General features: G+C 42.3%; 1 protein-coding gene across 50 annotated transcripts in view; it reads left to right on the top strand.

Annotated features, from left to right (window-relative positions):
- Positions 1-15,000, top strand: part of eps8a (EGFR pathway substrate 8a, signaling adaptor) — a 28,760-nt gene that overhangs the window by 10,445 nt on the left and 3,315 nt on the right. For 6 of the 50 annotated variants that reach the window (XM_073945767.1, XM_068219556.2, XM_073945768.1 and 3 more), the window contains 20 exons: positions 1,668-1,729; positions 2,688-2,755; positions 3,197-3,358; positions 3,430-3,579; positions 3,726-3,808; positions 3,891-4,027; positions 4,110-4,183; positions 4,766-4,892; positions 4,970-5,058; positions 5,157-5,231; positions 6,089-6,237; positions 7,675-7,831; positions 7,920-8,050; positions 10,048-10,159; positions 10,233-10,373; positions 10,508-10,543; positions 10,989-11,012; positions 11,345-11,675; positions 12,367-12,547; positions 12,691-12,823. In XM_073945767.1, the coding sequence (XP_073801868.1) occupies positions 1,668-1,729; positions 2,688-2,755; positions 3,197-3,358; positions 3,430-3,579; positions 3,726-3,808; positions 3,891-4,027; positions 4,110-4,183; positions 4,766-4,892; positions 4,970-5,058; positions 5,157-5,231; positions 6,089-6,237; positions 7,675-7,831; positions 7,920-8,050; positions 10,048-10,159; positions 10,233-10,373; positions 10,508-10,543; positions 10,989-11,012; positions 11,345-11,675; positions 12,367-12,547; positions 12,691-12,823 (2,422 nt within the window). 50 annotated transcript variants of the gene reach the window in all.

Raw genomic sequence — 15,000 nt, 5'->3', positions numbered from 1 at the left:
CAGTTTAATAGTGATTCACTTTGGTTAAATATTGATTAATTGAATCTCAATAGTGATTCAGTTTGTTTCGTCATTCAATTTATTTTAAGCTTGATTCAGTTCAGCTTAATACTGGTTCAGTTAAATATTGATTCATTCCATTTAATAGTGAATGGGTTCAGTTAAATAGTGATTCAGTTCAGTTAAATATGGATTCATTTAGGGTAAGTATTGATTCAATTTATATCAATAGTGATTCAATTTGTTTTTCAAATTGATTTCAAAGTGATTTCAATTCATATCAATATTGATTCAGTTCAGTTAAATATTGGTTCAATAAAATAATGATTTCTTGCATTTAATACTGAATGGGTTCAGTTTGATGGTGGTTCAGTTAAATATGGATTCAGTTCAGTTTTGATTCGGTTCAGATCAATAGTAATTCAATTTGTTTTGTTCAATTGATTTCAATGTTTCAATTTAATTTCCACTGAGTGTGTGCGCTCTGACAGAGCTTCAGCGAGAGTTCCCCAGCAGTTTCCCCCTCAGCGAGTTTTAGATGAGCAGACAGAACAGTACACACACACACACACACACACACACACACTGATGTGTGAGGAACAGCAGACTGCTGGAGGAACACTCACTGTGTGTGTTTAATGATGATGTCATATAAACTGATTATATGGTGACTCTGATTGGTGGATTTGTGCACTGCATCAGACTCCAGATCAGTTGAGCTGGTGTGAACAGAACAGCAGATGTGATTGATTATCAGTCATTACACATGAAGACTGACCTGTCAGCAATATTACTGGAGCTACACACTCACACTGCCCCTCAACATCAGCAGATGTGTGTGTGTGTGTGTGTGTGTGATGTTTTATTGATGTTTCCTCTGCTCTTGATCTATTGAACACATCTATTATTGATCCGTCGCACAATCAGTGTGACTCACACAATCAAACAGATCAAGTGTCCACTTTACTCATTAGTGGACACACACACTCTCTCTCTCTCACACACACACACACACACATACACTCTTTCATACACACACACACACATGCACTTTCTCTCAAACACAGGTGCACACACACACACACAAATACAAACACTATCTCACACACACTCACTCTGTCTCACTCAAACACACATGTATGCGAACACAAATACACACACACACACTCTTATACACTCACAAACTCTCTCACAAACACACACACATACACAAAACTCTCTCACACTCACATGCACACACACAAATACACTATCACACACACACACTCGCTCTGTCTCACTCAAACACATAGCATGTGCACACAAATACATACACACTCACTCTTTTACACACACACACACACACAAACACACACACATACGCACAAACCCATGGTCACACACATACTTGCTCTGTCTCTCTTGAACACGCATGCGCACACAAAAACAAACACGCATATACACACACACACACACACACACAAACTCTCACATACACAAAACCACATGCACAGACAATCTGTCTCTCTCTCTCTCACACACACACGCACGCACACACACACTGAGGATAATCGCAGTGATTATGAATGCTCCTGCAGTGTTTAAGATGCAGCAGGGAAAGTGTGTGAGAGTAGTTGTGCACTAACTGTGTGTGTGTGTGTGTGTGTGTGTGTGTGTGTGTGTTTCAGCGGACACGGCTCGCTGTCTCCAGATGTTCCCGGCAAAAAGTCGAGTGGTAAAGCTCTGTACGGTAGGTGTCTCCCCCTGCTGCCCACTGCCGGTACGGCACCCTACCTGCCTCCATGGCCACAGGAGTATGATGGGATGGATGTGTGTGTGTGTTTGTTTGAGTATTTGTGTGTGTGTTTTTGTATGTGTGTGTTTGAGTATTTGTGTGTGTGTGTGTGTGTTTGTGTCTAATGGTGCATGTATGTAGGTATGCTTGTCTGTGTGTGTGTATTTGTATATGTATAGTGTGTGTGTGTGTGTGTGTGTGTGTGTGTGTGTGTGTGTGTGTGTGTGTGTGTATAGGTATATTTGTGTAGGTGTTCGTATGCGTATTTTGTGTGTGAGTTTTTGTATGTGTGTGTTTGAGTATTTGTGTGTGTGTGTATGTGTATGTGTCAAATGTATATAGGTATGCCTGTGTGTGTTTGTGTGTGTGTGTTTCGGTTTGTTCGTGTTTTTGTGTGTGTGTGTGTGTGTGAGTGTGTGTGAGTGTTTCGGTTTGTTTGTGTATTTGTGTGTGTGTGTGTTTGCGTATTTGTGTGTTTGTGTTGTGTTTGAGTATTTTATATATGTGTGTTTTATGTGTTTGTGTATATATCTGTGGTGTGTGTGTGTGTGTGTGTGTGTGTGTGTTTTTGTGCTGGCGCATCAGGAGCAGATGGAGTGTATTTTCTACACAGCTCCGCCAAACACAAAAAGAAAGGTAGAAGCCAGTGGAGTGTGTGTGTGTGTGTGTGTGTGTGTGTGTGTGTGCGTGCGTGTGTGTTTGTGTGTGTTTGTGTGTGTGTGTGTGTGTGTGTGCGTGTGTGTGACGTGTTTTTTCCCTCTCTGTGTCATCAGTCCTCACTCACGCATGACTTGCAGTGTTTATTGTGTGTTATCTGAGTGTGTCTGTGATTATGATGTGGTGTGTGTGTGTGTGTGTGTGTGTGTGTGTGTGTGTGTGTTTATAATATCATCATCATCTCCTGTTTCCTCAGAGCAAAGGAAAAACTACACCAAAAACAGCATCAACAGCCTGACGGACACGTCTCAGTATCATGTGGAGGTGAGGCGGACGCTCCGTCACTCTTTAACCCTTTAAACACACTCTCACCTTCATGATCGGCACTTTAGTGTGTGTGTTTGCACCTGATCTCAGTTTAAAGATGATGCCAGATTAAAGCTGAACTAGAAAAAGGTCATAAAGTTAAACAAAACAAAAGTTATGAGCATTTAAAGGCACAGATCATGCAGAAATGACGTTAATAAGGGGTTTAACCCCAGCTGTTACGCATAAATATCTCTAAATTACTCCTGAGTTATTCATCCAACAGCTAATACTGTGATGTTAGAGGCTTTAGAGGATTTCTGAAGGATTTTGAGAAATATTTGTGTTTATTTTTGTAAATATTATGATTTTTTACTATCTAAATTAAGCCTGTAGTGTGAAATAAGTGTGTGTGTGTGTGTGTGTGTGTGTGTGTGTGTGTGTGTGTGTGTGTTGCAGCATCTGACCACGTTTGTGATGGACCGTAAGGAGGCGATGCTGACCATCGAGGACGGCATCAGGAAACTGCGGCTGCTGGACGCTAAAGGGAAGATCTGGACTCAGGACATGCTGCTGCAGGTGGACAACAGAGCAGTCAGCCTCATAGACCACGACAGCAAGGTGTGTGAGTTTGACCATGTGTGTGTTTTAGCGGGTGTGTGTGTGTGTCTGATCGTGTGTGTGTGTTTCAGAATGAGCTGGAGAACTTTCCTCTGGGCTCCATCCAGCACTGTCAGCCCGTCACCAACGCCTGCAGCTACGACTCCATCTTGGCTCTAGTGTGTAAGGAGTCCGGGCAGGGGAAACCAGACCTGCACCTGTTCCAGTGCGAGGACATCAAGGTCTACACACACACACACATAAACACACACACGCACACTTGTTTGTTTTTGTGAAAAGTGGGGACATAACATAGGTTTCCATTCATTTTGTACAGTCCAAACTGTATATAGTACAGAGTAGGAAACCTGTATTCTGTCTTGCTCAGGCCAGTCTAATCCACATGGACATCGAGAGCGCCATCAGCGACCACAAGGGCGGGAAAATCAAGAAGAGGCCGGAGGTGCTGAAGTAAGAGTCCGCCGCTCACTGTGTGTTGTGATGATGCTGATGCTGTCGCCACGGTAACGCAACATCTGTGTGTGTCTGTCAGGATGATCCTGAAGAGTGACGGAAGCATCCCTCCGCCTCCAGGAGGCCCCGCCCCTCAGGCGCCAGCAGCTGTCAATCAAGTGGACACCAAGAGCCGAGTGGCCAGCTGGTCAGCCTGGACCAATGAGCAGCAGGACAGTGAGTGGAGCATCGGAGATGAAGCGTGGGGTGTGTGTATACATGAGACTCATTCTGTGTGTGTGTGTGTGTGTGTCCTCAGACGACCCACAGAGACACTACACAGAGCTGGACACGCCTCCTGAGATGAGCGCAGCACAGGTGGACAGAGATGTGGTGAGGAAAACACAACAACACAGTTTCATTTCATTACGTGGGGCGGCACGGTGGCTCGGTGGTGTCGCACTGTCACCTCACATGCAAGAAGGTCACTGGTTTGAGTCCTGGCTGGATCATTTGGTGTTTCTGTGTGGAGTTTGCATGTTCTCCCCGTGTTGGTGTGGGTTTCCTTTGGGTGCTCCGGTTTCACAGTCCAAACACATGCGCTATAGGGGAACTGATCAACTACACTGGCCGTAGTGTATGAGTGTGTGTGTGTGTGTGTGTGTGTGTGTGAGAATGAGTGTGTATGGGTGTTTCCCAGTACTGGGTTGCAGCTGGAAGGGCATCCGCTGTGTAAAACATATGCTGGAATAGTTGGCAGTTCATTCCGCTGTGGAGACTCCTGATGAATGAAGGGACTAAGCTGAAGGAGAATGAATGAATAAAGCTGAAGTCATAGTCAAAGTATTAGTACAGGACAATCATATGAATACAGTCAGCCATAATGATGACTGTGCAACAGGTGTGTGTGTGTGTGTGTGTGTGTGTGTGTGTGTGTGTTAGTAGCAGTTGTTAAAATCTTGCCATGCATTACAGCAAATCCTCAATCACATTCTGGACGACATCGAACACTTCGTCACCAAACTGCAGAAAGCTGCCGAGGCCTTTAACGAGCTCTCCAAACGCAAGAAGAGTAAGAAGAGCAAGAAGAAGGGCCCTGGAGGTGAGTGCTGTGTGTGTGCTTCCTCTGGATCCTCCAGCTGTGGGCCTTCCTCATGTGTGTGTGTGTTGTTCATCCAGAGGGAGTTCTGACACTGAGAGCCAAACCGCCGACTCAGGACGAGTTCATCGACTGCTTCCAGAAGTTCAAACACGCCTTCAACCTGCTGGTGAGTGATGCTTGATTGAGGAACGTTTACATATTCATAATGAAAAACCAGACAGAAATGCTGGGAAAGAACATCATGTGCATGGTTTGTGTTTGCAGGGGAAGTTGAAGAACCACATTCAGAATCCCAGCGCTGTAGATCTGGTTCACTTCCTGTTCAATCCACTCAAGCTGGTATGTGTTGTGATTGTGTATTGGTGTATTGGTGGTTCTGTTGGACTGAGGTGTGTGTGATTTTTAAGTCTCTTATCTAACAAAATCAACCGATATTTGTATTTTTTCACTGAACAAAATGAACTAATATTAAATCCTTTAACAGAACAGACGTCAGCAGTATCTGTATAATATTGAGCAATCTGACCGATATTTGACTCTCCTGATTAACAGAATCAGCCGATATTTAAATTTCATGTAGACCAAAACTAACTCACACATTCAACAATATTTAAATCATTTAACAGAAGCTAGTAATATTTACATATTTAATTGAACAAATCTGACCGATATTTGAGCCTCTTACCTAACAGAATCAACCGATATTTGCGTTTCTTACTGAACAAAATCCACTGATATTACCGATATTAATCCGTCAGCTATATTTGACAGTAGCAATATTTGTATGTAATATTGAACAATCTGACCGATATTCCACTCTTTTATCTAGCGGAATAAACCGATATTTGCATTTCATATGGAACAGAATTGACTGATATGTTGAACAAACTTATATTGATCAAAATCAACTTATATTAAATAATTTAAAAGAAGTCAGCGATATTTGCATATTATGTTGAACAAAACTAACCGATATTTGAGCCTCTTATCTAACAGAATTAACCGATATTTGCATTTCTTATTGGTTAAAATCAACCGAGATTTAAATCCTTTAACAGAACTGACATCAGCAATATTTGTATATAATATTAAACAATCTAACCGATATTTCAGTCCCTTATCTAACAGAATCAGTCGATATTTGCATTTCTTACTGGACAAAATCAACCGATATTAAACCAATGTTTGTGTCTCAGGTGATCCAGACGTCTGGAGGAGTTGATCTGGCTAAAAGTGTAGTCGTTCCTCTCCTCACCAGAGAAGCCATCGAGTTCCTGCACACAGCGGGATCTGCGGAGGAGAGACACCTATGGGTGACACTAGGAGATGCATGGACCAAGTGCAAGTACTAGAACCTCCTATGTTCTCTGACTATATCTGCTCGAATATCTGAGTCTCTTACTGAACCAAATTAACCGATATTTGAGTCTTGTATTAGAACAGACGTCAGTCATGTTTGAGTCTCTGATCAAACAAAATCAACTGATATTCTAATTTAACATAGAACAGAATTGATTGACATTTGAAGCCTTTTACTAAATCTGACCGATATTTCATTTTCATTCTTAATCTTAAATCTTTTAACAGAATGACAGATATATGCATGTTATATTGAACAAATCTGATCTATGTTTAATTCTCTTAACCGACTAAATGAACCTATAATTGCATTTCTTACTGAAGAAAACCAACCGATATTTAAATTATTTAACAGAAAAGAGGAATATTTTCAGGACTGACGGATATTTGAGTCTCTTTAGAACAAAATAAACTGATATTTGCATTTCTCATTGAACAAAACCAACCGATATTTAAATAATTTAACAGAAAAGAACTCAGGAATATTTGCATGTTATATTGAACAATCTGACAGATATTTGAGTCTCTTATCTAGCAAAATCAACCAATATTTGCATTTCTTACTGAACAACACGAACCGATATTTAAGTCCTTTAACAGAATGGAAGTCAGTATTTTTATGGTATGTTGAACAAAATTGATCGATACTTGAGTTTCTTGAACATAATCAACTGATATTTGCATTTCTTACTGAACAAAATAAACCTTTATTTAAAGTACTGAACAGAAAATTAGTCAGCAATATTTATATGTTGTATTGAACAAAATTAACAGATATTTGAGTCTCCTATCTAACAAAATCAACCGATATTTGAGTCTCTTATCTAACAAAATCAACCGATATTTGAGTCTCTTATCTAACAAAATCAACTGATATTTGAGTCTCTTATTTAACAAAATCAACCGATATTTGAGTCTCTTATCTAACAAAATCAACCGATATTTGAGTCTCTTATCTAACAAAATCAACCGATATTTGAGTCTCTTATCTAACAAAATCAACTGATATTTGAGTCTCTTATTTAACAAAATCAACCGATATTTGAGTCTCTTATCTAACAAAATCAACCGATATTTGAGTCTCTTATCTAACAAAATCAACCGATATTTGAGTCTCTTATCTAACAAAATCAACTGATATTTGAGTCTCTTATTTAACAAAATCAACCGATATTTGAGTCTCTTATCTAACAAAATCAACCAATATTTGCATTTCTTACTGAACAAAATCAACCCATATTTACATCCTTTAACAGAATAGAAGTCAGTGATATTAGCAGGTTATATTGAAAAGGACTGACTTATTTTTGAATCCCTTGAACAAATACAACCGATATTTGCCTTATGCGTAAGCAATTGTATTCGTAATAGCTTTAAGTATTGTAATAGCTGTAATTATGCTGTGATTGTGTGTTGTGTTGAGGCTGGAGTGGCCGAAGGATTATCCGTTTCCTTCGCACACGTTGAGTTTTCGGGATGGCTGGGAGCCGCCGGTGCTGGTGTCGCGGGAGCAGGACGTCACTCAGCTAGCGGAGAGACTGAACGCTGCGCAGAGCGAGACTCCGAGGCCGCCAATCACTGTAAGACACACATCTTCATATTTAACAGCTGTATGATGGTTGAGTGTTTAGAGTGTGCTGAAGTGTGTGTTTTTTTCTCCCGCAGCAGCAGACAGTGCAGGATTTCAGCAGTGCAGACGGGTACGGCCTCACTCACGCCACACACAAGCGTTTGCATCAGCTGGAGACAGATATGGCCATGGCCGCTCTCAAACATGCGGTCAGCCGGCATGTAGATAGGTAAACCCAGCTGGGTACTAATGACCGCACACGCCCTGGAGAACCGGCTCACACACACACATCTGTTCGGGCTAACTCTATTTCTTCTGCTTACCTGTTAAAGGTCCCCTGAAATTAAAGTGTTTTATATGTTAGTATTAGTATGTCTGAAGGATATCTGTAATCTAGTGTGCTCCAAAACTGACAAAATTCACATTTAGAAGGTCTAAAATTTATATTAACATCCAGATGTTTGTAGTTTGTCTCTTTTGCCTCAATGGTTTGTGGTGTTGCCTCATACTTTAGTTTGACAAATCTTCTGACCAATCAAATGCTCTCTAGTATCTGATATGCCCCGCCCCTTTCTTCTAATTTCTTTCATGTGCTTGAGCTCAACCTGTTCTTTACAAATGGGAGGAGCTACTGATATGTAGAACAGAATTGATCGACATTTGAAGCTTTTTCACTAAAACTGACCGATATTTGAGTCTTTTATCTAACAGAATCAACCGATATTTAAATCCTTCAACAGAGCAGGACTCAGTAATATTTGTATATCATATTGAATAAAACTGACCAATATTTGAGCCTCCTTTCTAACAGAATTAACCGATATTTGCATTCCTTTCTGAACAAAATCAACCGATATTTAAATATTTTATATCGGTATAGTATTGAACAATCTGACCGATATTTCAGCCTCTTATCTAACTGAATCAACCGATATTTTGTATTTTGTACTGACCAAAATCCACCAATATTTAAATAACAGAACAGAAAAAAAAATCTGCAATATTTGTATATAATATATTGACCGATATTTTAGGTCAGATATGCACCGATATTTCATTTCAGGTTTCAGTAGAGATTATGCCAAACAATATAAAAAATACACATTTCAAAGCATTTCACGGGACCTTCAACCTCTGCAACTTCTGTCTTCAGACTTGCTTCTCTGCTGTTTTCGAGACGCTTCTCCAGGGCGGCGACGGCGGTCAATAACATCATCCATCTGTAGAGTCAGCATTAGCACAGTCCTGTGTGTGTGTGTGTGTGTGTGTGTGTGTGTGTGTGTGTGCGATAATACAATGCAAATCATTAGGGATGCACAATGTATCGGTGCCCATATTGATATCGGCCGATAACTGCTATTTTTAAATATCGGTTGTTATCGGTTTGATAACAAAGTTAAGCTGATATCTTAGTTTAGGATAATCTTAGTTAGGCTGGTATTATTTTCTCTGCTTATTTAATTGATGTTCATTAATTCGGTTGCCTGATTTATTGTTATATATTATGTAGATTTTATTTATATAAAAGATAAAGATAAGTTGGCCATAGAAAGCAATAGTTTCAGTTTAAAGTAAAATCAGTTGCGCGCTTTATGTGTTTGCCTTTTGTTTTTGCAATCATGCAGAATAATTAGAGAAATAATAAATGTATTTATCGGCTAATATATCGGCTATCGGCCTTTAAATCAAAAGATTTATCGGTATCGGTGAAAATGTCCATATGAGTGCATCCCTACAATTCATCGTCATCTCCATCAGTTCTTCTGTTCTACAGCACAGAGAGCCACACATTCTTCAATCAAGGATGGATAATAAAGAGATATTGGAGCTGTTTTCTGAAAAATATTGCAATATTAGATAAGCCAAAGTGCTTAAAACAAGTAAATATCTGCCGATATGATCAAGAAATCATGTTTTTTCTTTAATTTAAGGTTATGTTGTGACTTAATTGTCAATTTCAAATTACAAAATGTACTTAATATCTGCTAATGTGTTAAAACAATGCATATACCTGGAGGAGAAAGGAGAAACTGGAGAATAAACTCACTGTATTTGGATATTTTCCAGAAAGGACAGCTTCATATCTCCAGTCTCTGTGCTTCTCCAGTACACCTGATTGTTTAATGTTTGGTGTGTGAATCTGTGTGTAGAGCGTGAACAGTGTGTGTGTGTGTGTGTGTGTGTGTGTGTGTGTGGTTCTGGAGCTTCACTGCTGTTTCTCTTCAGGAATCTGGACGCTCACAGCAGGACGGCGCAGAGAAACTTTGCCAAATCCAAGTATGACTTTGTGGCCAGAAACAACACGGAGCTGTCTGTGCTGAAGGACGAGGTGGTGGAGGTGCGTCATGTGACTCTGTGATGTCACTGCTCACCTGCGCTGCGACTGACGGTGCCTTCTGATTGGTTGACAGGTGCTGGACGACAGGAAGCAGTGGTGGAAGGTGCGCAACGGAGCGGGAGCGTCAGGATACGTGCCAAACAACATCCTGGAGATCAGCAGAGCGGTGGACATGACGGGCCGCGGAGAGCCCATATACAGCCACACTATACAGGTGACACACACACACACACACACACACACACACACACACACAAACACACTCACATTTTATTTTCGTTCATCTTTCATCTCCTTGTTTTGTCGTGTTATGGAGTTTCTGTTTGTGTTGATTTGTTTATTTCAAAGCTAATGATGCCAAAAAAGGAATTTGAGTTGTTTAAGGTAAACGTGTGTGTGTGTGTGTGTGTGTGTGTGTGTGTGTGTTCTGATTTCCTGCATTAGTAGAGTTTTACTATAGTATAGTCCAGATACTATTTTAGATGTTAATTAATAGCTAGAATTAGTTTCCTGTAATCTACTTTTCATCTTCATGTTGTCATTTTGTTGAGTATTCATACGTGTGTGTGAGCTTTTATTAATGCATATTTATTGATATATTTGTACATTTTGATGCATTTATTTTGTTTTAATTGTTTTTGGACTTCAGTTAATATTTAACTTGAGTAAAAACTATTTTGTTTTTAGTTCACTGCAGTTACCCAGTGTGTGTGTGTGTGTGTGTGTTTACTTTGCAGTGTGTGTGTGTTTGATTTGCAGTGTGTGTTTGTGTGTGTGTGTTTGTTTTTGTTGAATTAATTTTCATCGCATTCTTCATTTTCCTTTAAAGCAATTACTGGGCGAGTTAAACGAGGTAACTGGATTATTTTGACCAATGTAGATTTACAGTCCGTCATTAGTGGCGCCTCAGAGATGAAGTGTGTGTTATCTGTCTGTGAGGATGATCCATTGGGAAAGCATTTCAATAATTAATACACTATTAGCATCATCTATACACCACTGAAGATCTGTGTGTTCAAGTCTTCATCAGTTCAGTTCATCATCAGATGTGTTTTATTATTCATCACACTAACAGAAGTGCTGTGTGTGTGTGTGTGTGTGTGTGTGTGTGTGTGTGTGTGTGTGTGTGTGTGTGTGTGTGTGTGTGTGTGTGTGCGTGTGTGTGTGTGTGTGTGTGTCGTACAGAAGCAGCGGACAGATTATGTGCCCAGGCCGACAGTGACTGAAGCTCCGCCCACGCCGACCCCCCCTCCCCCGCCAGCCCCACTGCTACCCACTGCCAGCCCAGCCAATCAGAGTGCAGCAGCCATCATCCCAGCTAATCAGAGCACAGGGGCCACCAGCCCGGCCAATCAAAGAGCAGTGGCCACAAGCCCGGCCAATCAGAGCACAGCAGCTGCTGATCAGGCCAACCAAAGTGAGAGCAACAGCGGAGAGCAGCACGACGACACTGTGAGCGAGAGCGACAGCGTGAACATGAGAGAGCAGCAGAGGGAGAGAGCAGCGCCGGCCAACCGTAAACACACACACACACACACACACAACCATACACACACAATGAAACTGAAGGTGTTCAGGTCACTACTGATGCTGCCAGAGGAAAACTTTTCCTAATTCGCTCCACCAGAACAACCCAAAGTGCTCAATAATGTTTAGTTCGGGGTACTGTGCAGGCCATGGCAGATGTTCAACTTCACTGTCATGTTCATCAGACCACTCTATCTCCAGCGCTGCTGTGTGTATCGCTGCATTATCATCCTGATACACACCACCGCCTTCTGGACAGTGTTTGACCCATTGGGTCACATGCTCCTCCAGAATGGTTGGGTAGGTCTTGGCAATCACCCATCTAGCAGCAGTACTGGGCCTAGGGAATGCATGATATTGAGTCCAAACCATTACTAATCCTCTTGGGCATCAGCAGTCTGGGTGGGCCGTTGCTTTGGGGCTTCTCCACACCGTAACTCTCCCGGATGTGGGAAAGACGGTGAAGCTGGATCATCAGAGAACAGCACATGCTCCACACCATCTGCAGCACAAGATCTCCACTGCTGACGCCGCTCACATTTAGCCATCAAACCTCCAACACTCTCATTGTCCAACGCCTGTGTGTACACACTCACTCACTCACTCACTCACTCACTCACTCACTCACTCACTCACTCACTCACTCACTCACTCACACTCTCTGCTGTTGTGCTGTTCAGGGCGTAAGTCTAACATGGAGGAGGTCCAGGATGAGCTGATGTACAGGCTGACTCTGGGTCGCAGCGCGCAGAAGCGGATCCAGACCCCGAGCCGGAGCAGTCAGCCGGCGCTCAGCATCAGCTACGACTCCACACCGCAGCAGGTCAAGGACTGGCTGATGCTCAAAGGCTTCAGCGCCGCGTGAGTACACACTTTACAGCCTCGCTCACTACTCCCTACAGCACAGCACCCTAACGTGTTTCTCCGCAGTGTTGTCAGTGGAGTGTCAGTGCTCTCCTGACGGCGCGTGTGTTTGACATGCTTGAAAACTGGACTGTGTGCAGGACCGTGAGCAGTCTCGGGGTGCTGACCGGCGCTCAGCTCTTCTCTCTGAATAAAGACGAGCTGAAGACGGTGTGTCCAGATGACGGCGCTCGCGTCTTCAGCCAGATCAGCGTGCAGAAGGCCGCTCTGGAGGTGCGCATGTCTCCTTTCACACTGTTCACCGTGTTTACTGACAGAGCTGATCCCCCTGTGCGCTAGTGAAGAGCATATCATGCTAACACTTTAGTTTAGGTCACGACTCCTGCCATATGAACTGTTCAATAGCAGAGGATCCTATTCTGCATGCTTAATCTCACCTAAACCCAACGTCTACCTTACTAACTATGAGTTCACAGCTAATTAGTAGTTTATCCAGCTAGTCGTGTTAGTTAGGGGCTTGTTTATACTGTAAATGTTGACCTGAACTAAAGTGTCACTGATATAATGACTAACATCAGGGTGTGACATCGAGATTCTGTCCTGTTTCAGTCTAAATATCTACAAATTCTGAAATCAGTCAGCATCTTCTAGACTAGCACAACGTACAGTGCTGTTTTCAGAAATAATGAAGAGAGATTTTCAGTAAAACAGGCACAGTAATCTGCCAATGGGAGTATTATTTGCATATTAAACAGCATTTGTACATGTATACTTCATTATTATTTAATTGTGCTTGCGTGACCTGCTGATGAACGCCTCAGGAGCTGAATAGTAATGCTCCTCCGTTTGAGGACTGATTGGGGGTTATCTTCAATAACAGTGTGGTGTTTCTCTTGAATCTGTCGAGTTGCTCAGCTCTGGCAAGTGTGCGTTTGCTTTCTCTGTGGTGTTTTTGCTGTCTGCAGGTTTTCTTCTGACGCTCCCATGATCTCCACATGTAGTCGACGTTCCTCTGAAGGTACTTTAGTGCTAGTAAGGCTAACGGGTTAGTTCACCCTTATTAGAGATCAGTTTCTCTAGTTGAAGACTATAGAGGCTTCATAGCGCTAGTTAGTTCATCACTAAACCCAGATCATAGACATCAAGCACAGTATAGGGCAGAGGTGTCCAGACTCGGTCCTGGAGGGCCGATGTCCTGCAGATTTGAGCATTTCTAGATGAACAAAACGTAAGGTGTGTAAGCCTGACACCCAGTGGTTGAATTAGGTATTGCCCTCCTGGTTCCAAACACATTGTGTTTACACTTCTGTCCTGTTTCGTCTGCTGTAAACTGCTCATCACTGTGTATCTCCTCATGTAGTGTGATGTTAGGACACGAGGTACAATATAACCTGCTCACCTCATGTTCACACTCCTAATATTGATATTATTTGCTCATTAATAGCCTCATGTGGAACTCTGAATCTGCAGCTCATTTCAGAGTCTGCTGCTGTCCACCAGAGGGCGCATTTCAGTCACGGACGCATGCTTACAGTCTTCCTGACTGACTGAATGAATGAAATACACTGTTTTCCAGCATCTGGCAACCCGCAGTGCTGAAATATAATTGGCTACACTGGCAGTGGGCGGGTTAAAGAGACCAAAACACAGACAGACGCTCTGTAACACACATATGAACATGTGACTGTGTTTCAGATAAAGGTGAATGTTCAATGAGCATGTTTCTGAATATCTGCACACACATGATGCTGGTGTCATGCTTCAGTAGACTCACACACAGCAGCTTTAATGATAATGAGCCACAATGACAGGGTATTTGAGATCTCTGAGGTAAGATGGAGCTTATAATGCACTGGAAGCCAATGGAGTGAGGATAAACGTTGGAGCGGTGTGATCGTATGTCTTCACCCCAGACAGCCGCTTTCTGTAGCAACTGGAGGTTTCTGTCCTGAAATGGCTTTGGGTGAGATGTGTAAGAGCCCAGGAGCAGACTGAGGACAAACAAACCCAGAAATACAACACCAACAGTGGATTTAGCCGCTGTGCTGGAGAGCAGAGGAGAAGACGGGGAATTGTTAGACAATAATGCATATTCATCTCCTCAATATGCAGTAATTACCAATAATTCAACAATTATTCCTGACATAAAGCCTCCACATTAGGGTTGGGTCGATTGCTGATGGTGGATAAACTTCACAATGTTGAGCCGGCATCGTGATCCTTCGCCCTGCCCCTGTCGCAGCAGCAACCCGCTCGCGAAAAACACACCCTCAGGCCCCGTTTACACTTATACGTCTAATTTTAGCATGAAAACGATCATGCACAGCTCTCTATCCACACTATAGCACTGAAAACACACATCACGTGACCTCACACACACACTGTGTGACGCGCTGCAGCATGTGCGCGCGTCTGAGCTCCAGCAGTCAGCGGGTGCTTTGAGCACAGCT

This window comes from Danio rerio, chromosome 4, assembly GCF_049306965.1.
Source record: "Danio rerio strain Tuebingen ecotype United States chromosome 4, GRCz12tu, whole genome shotgun sequence".
In the NCBI taxonomy this organism is placed as follows: Eukaryota; Metazoa; Chordata; class Actinopteri; order Cypriniformes; family Danionidae; genus Danio; species Danio rerio.
The sequence above is the reverse complement of the archived record's forward strand: the minus strand, read 5'-3'. Positions and strand labels throughout refer to the sequence as shown.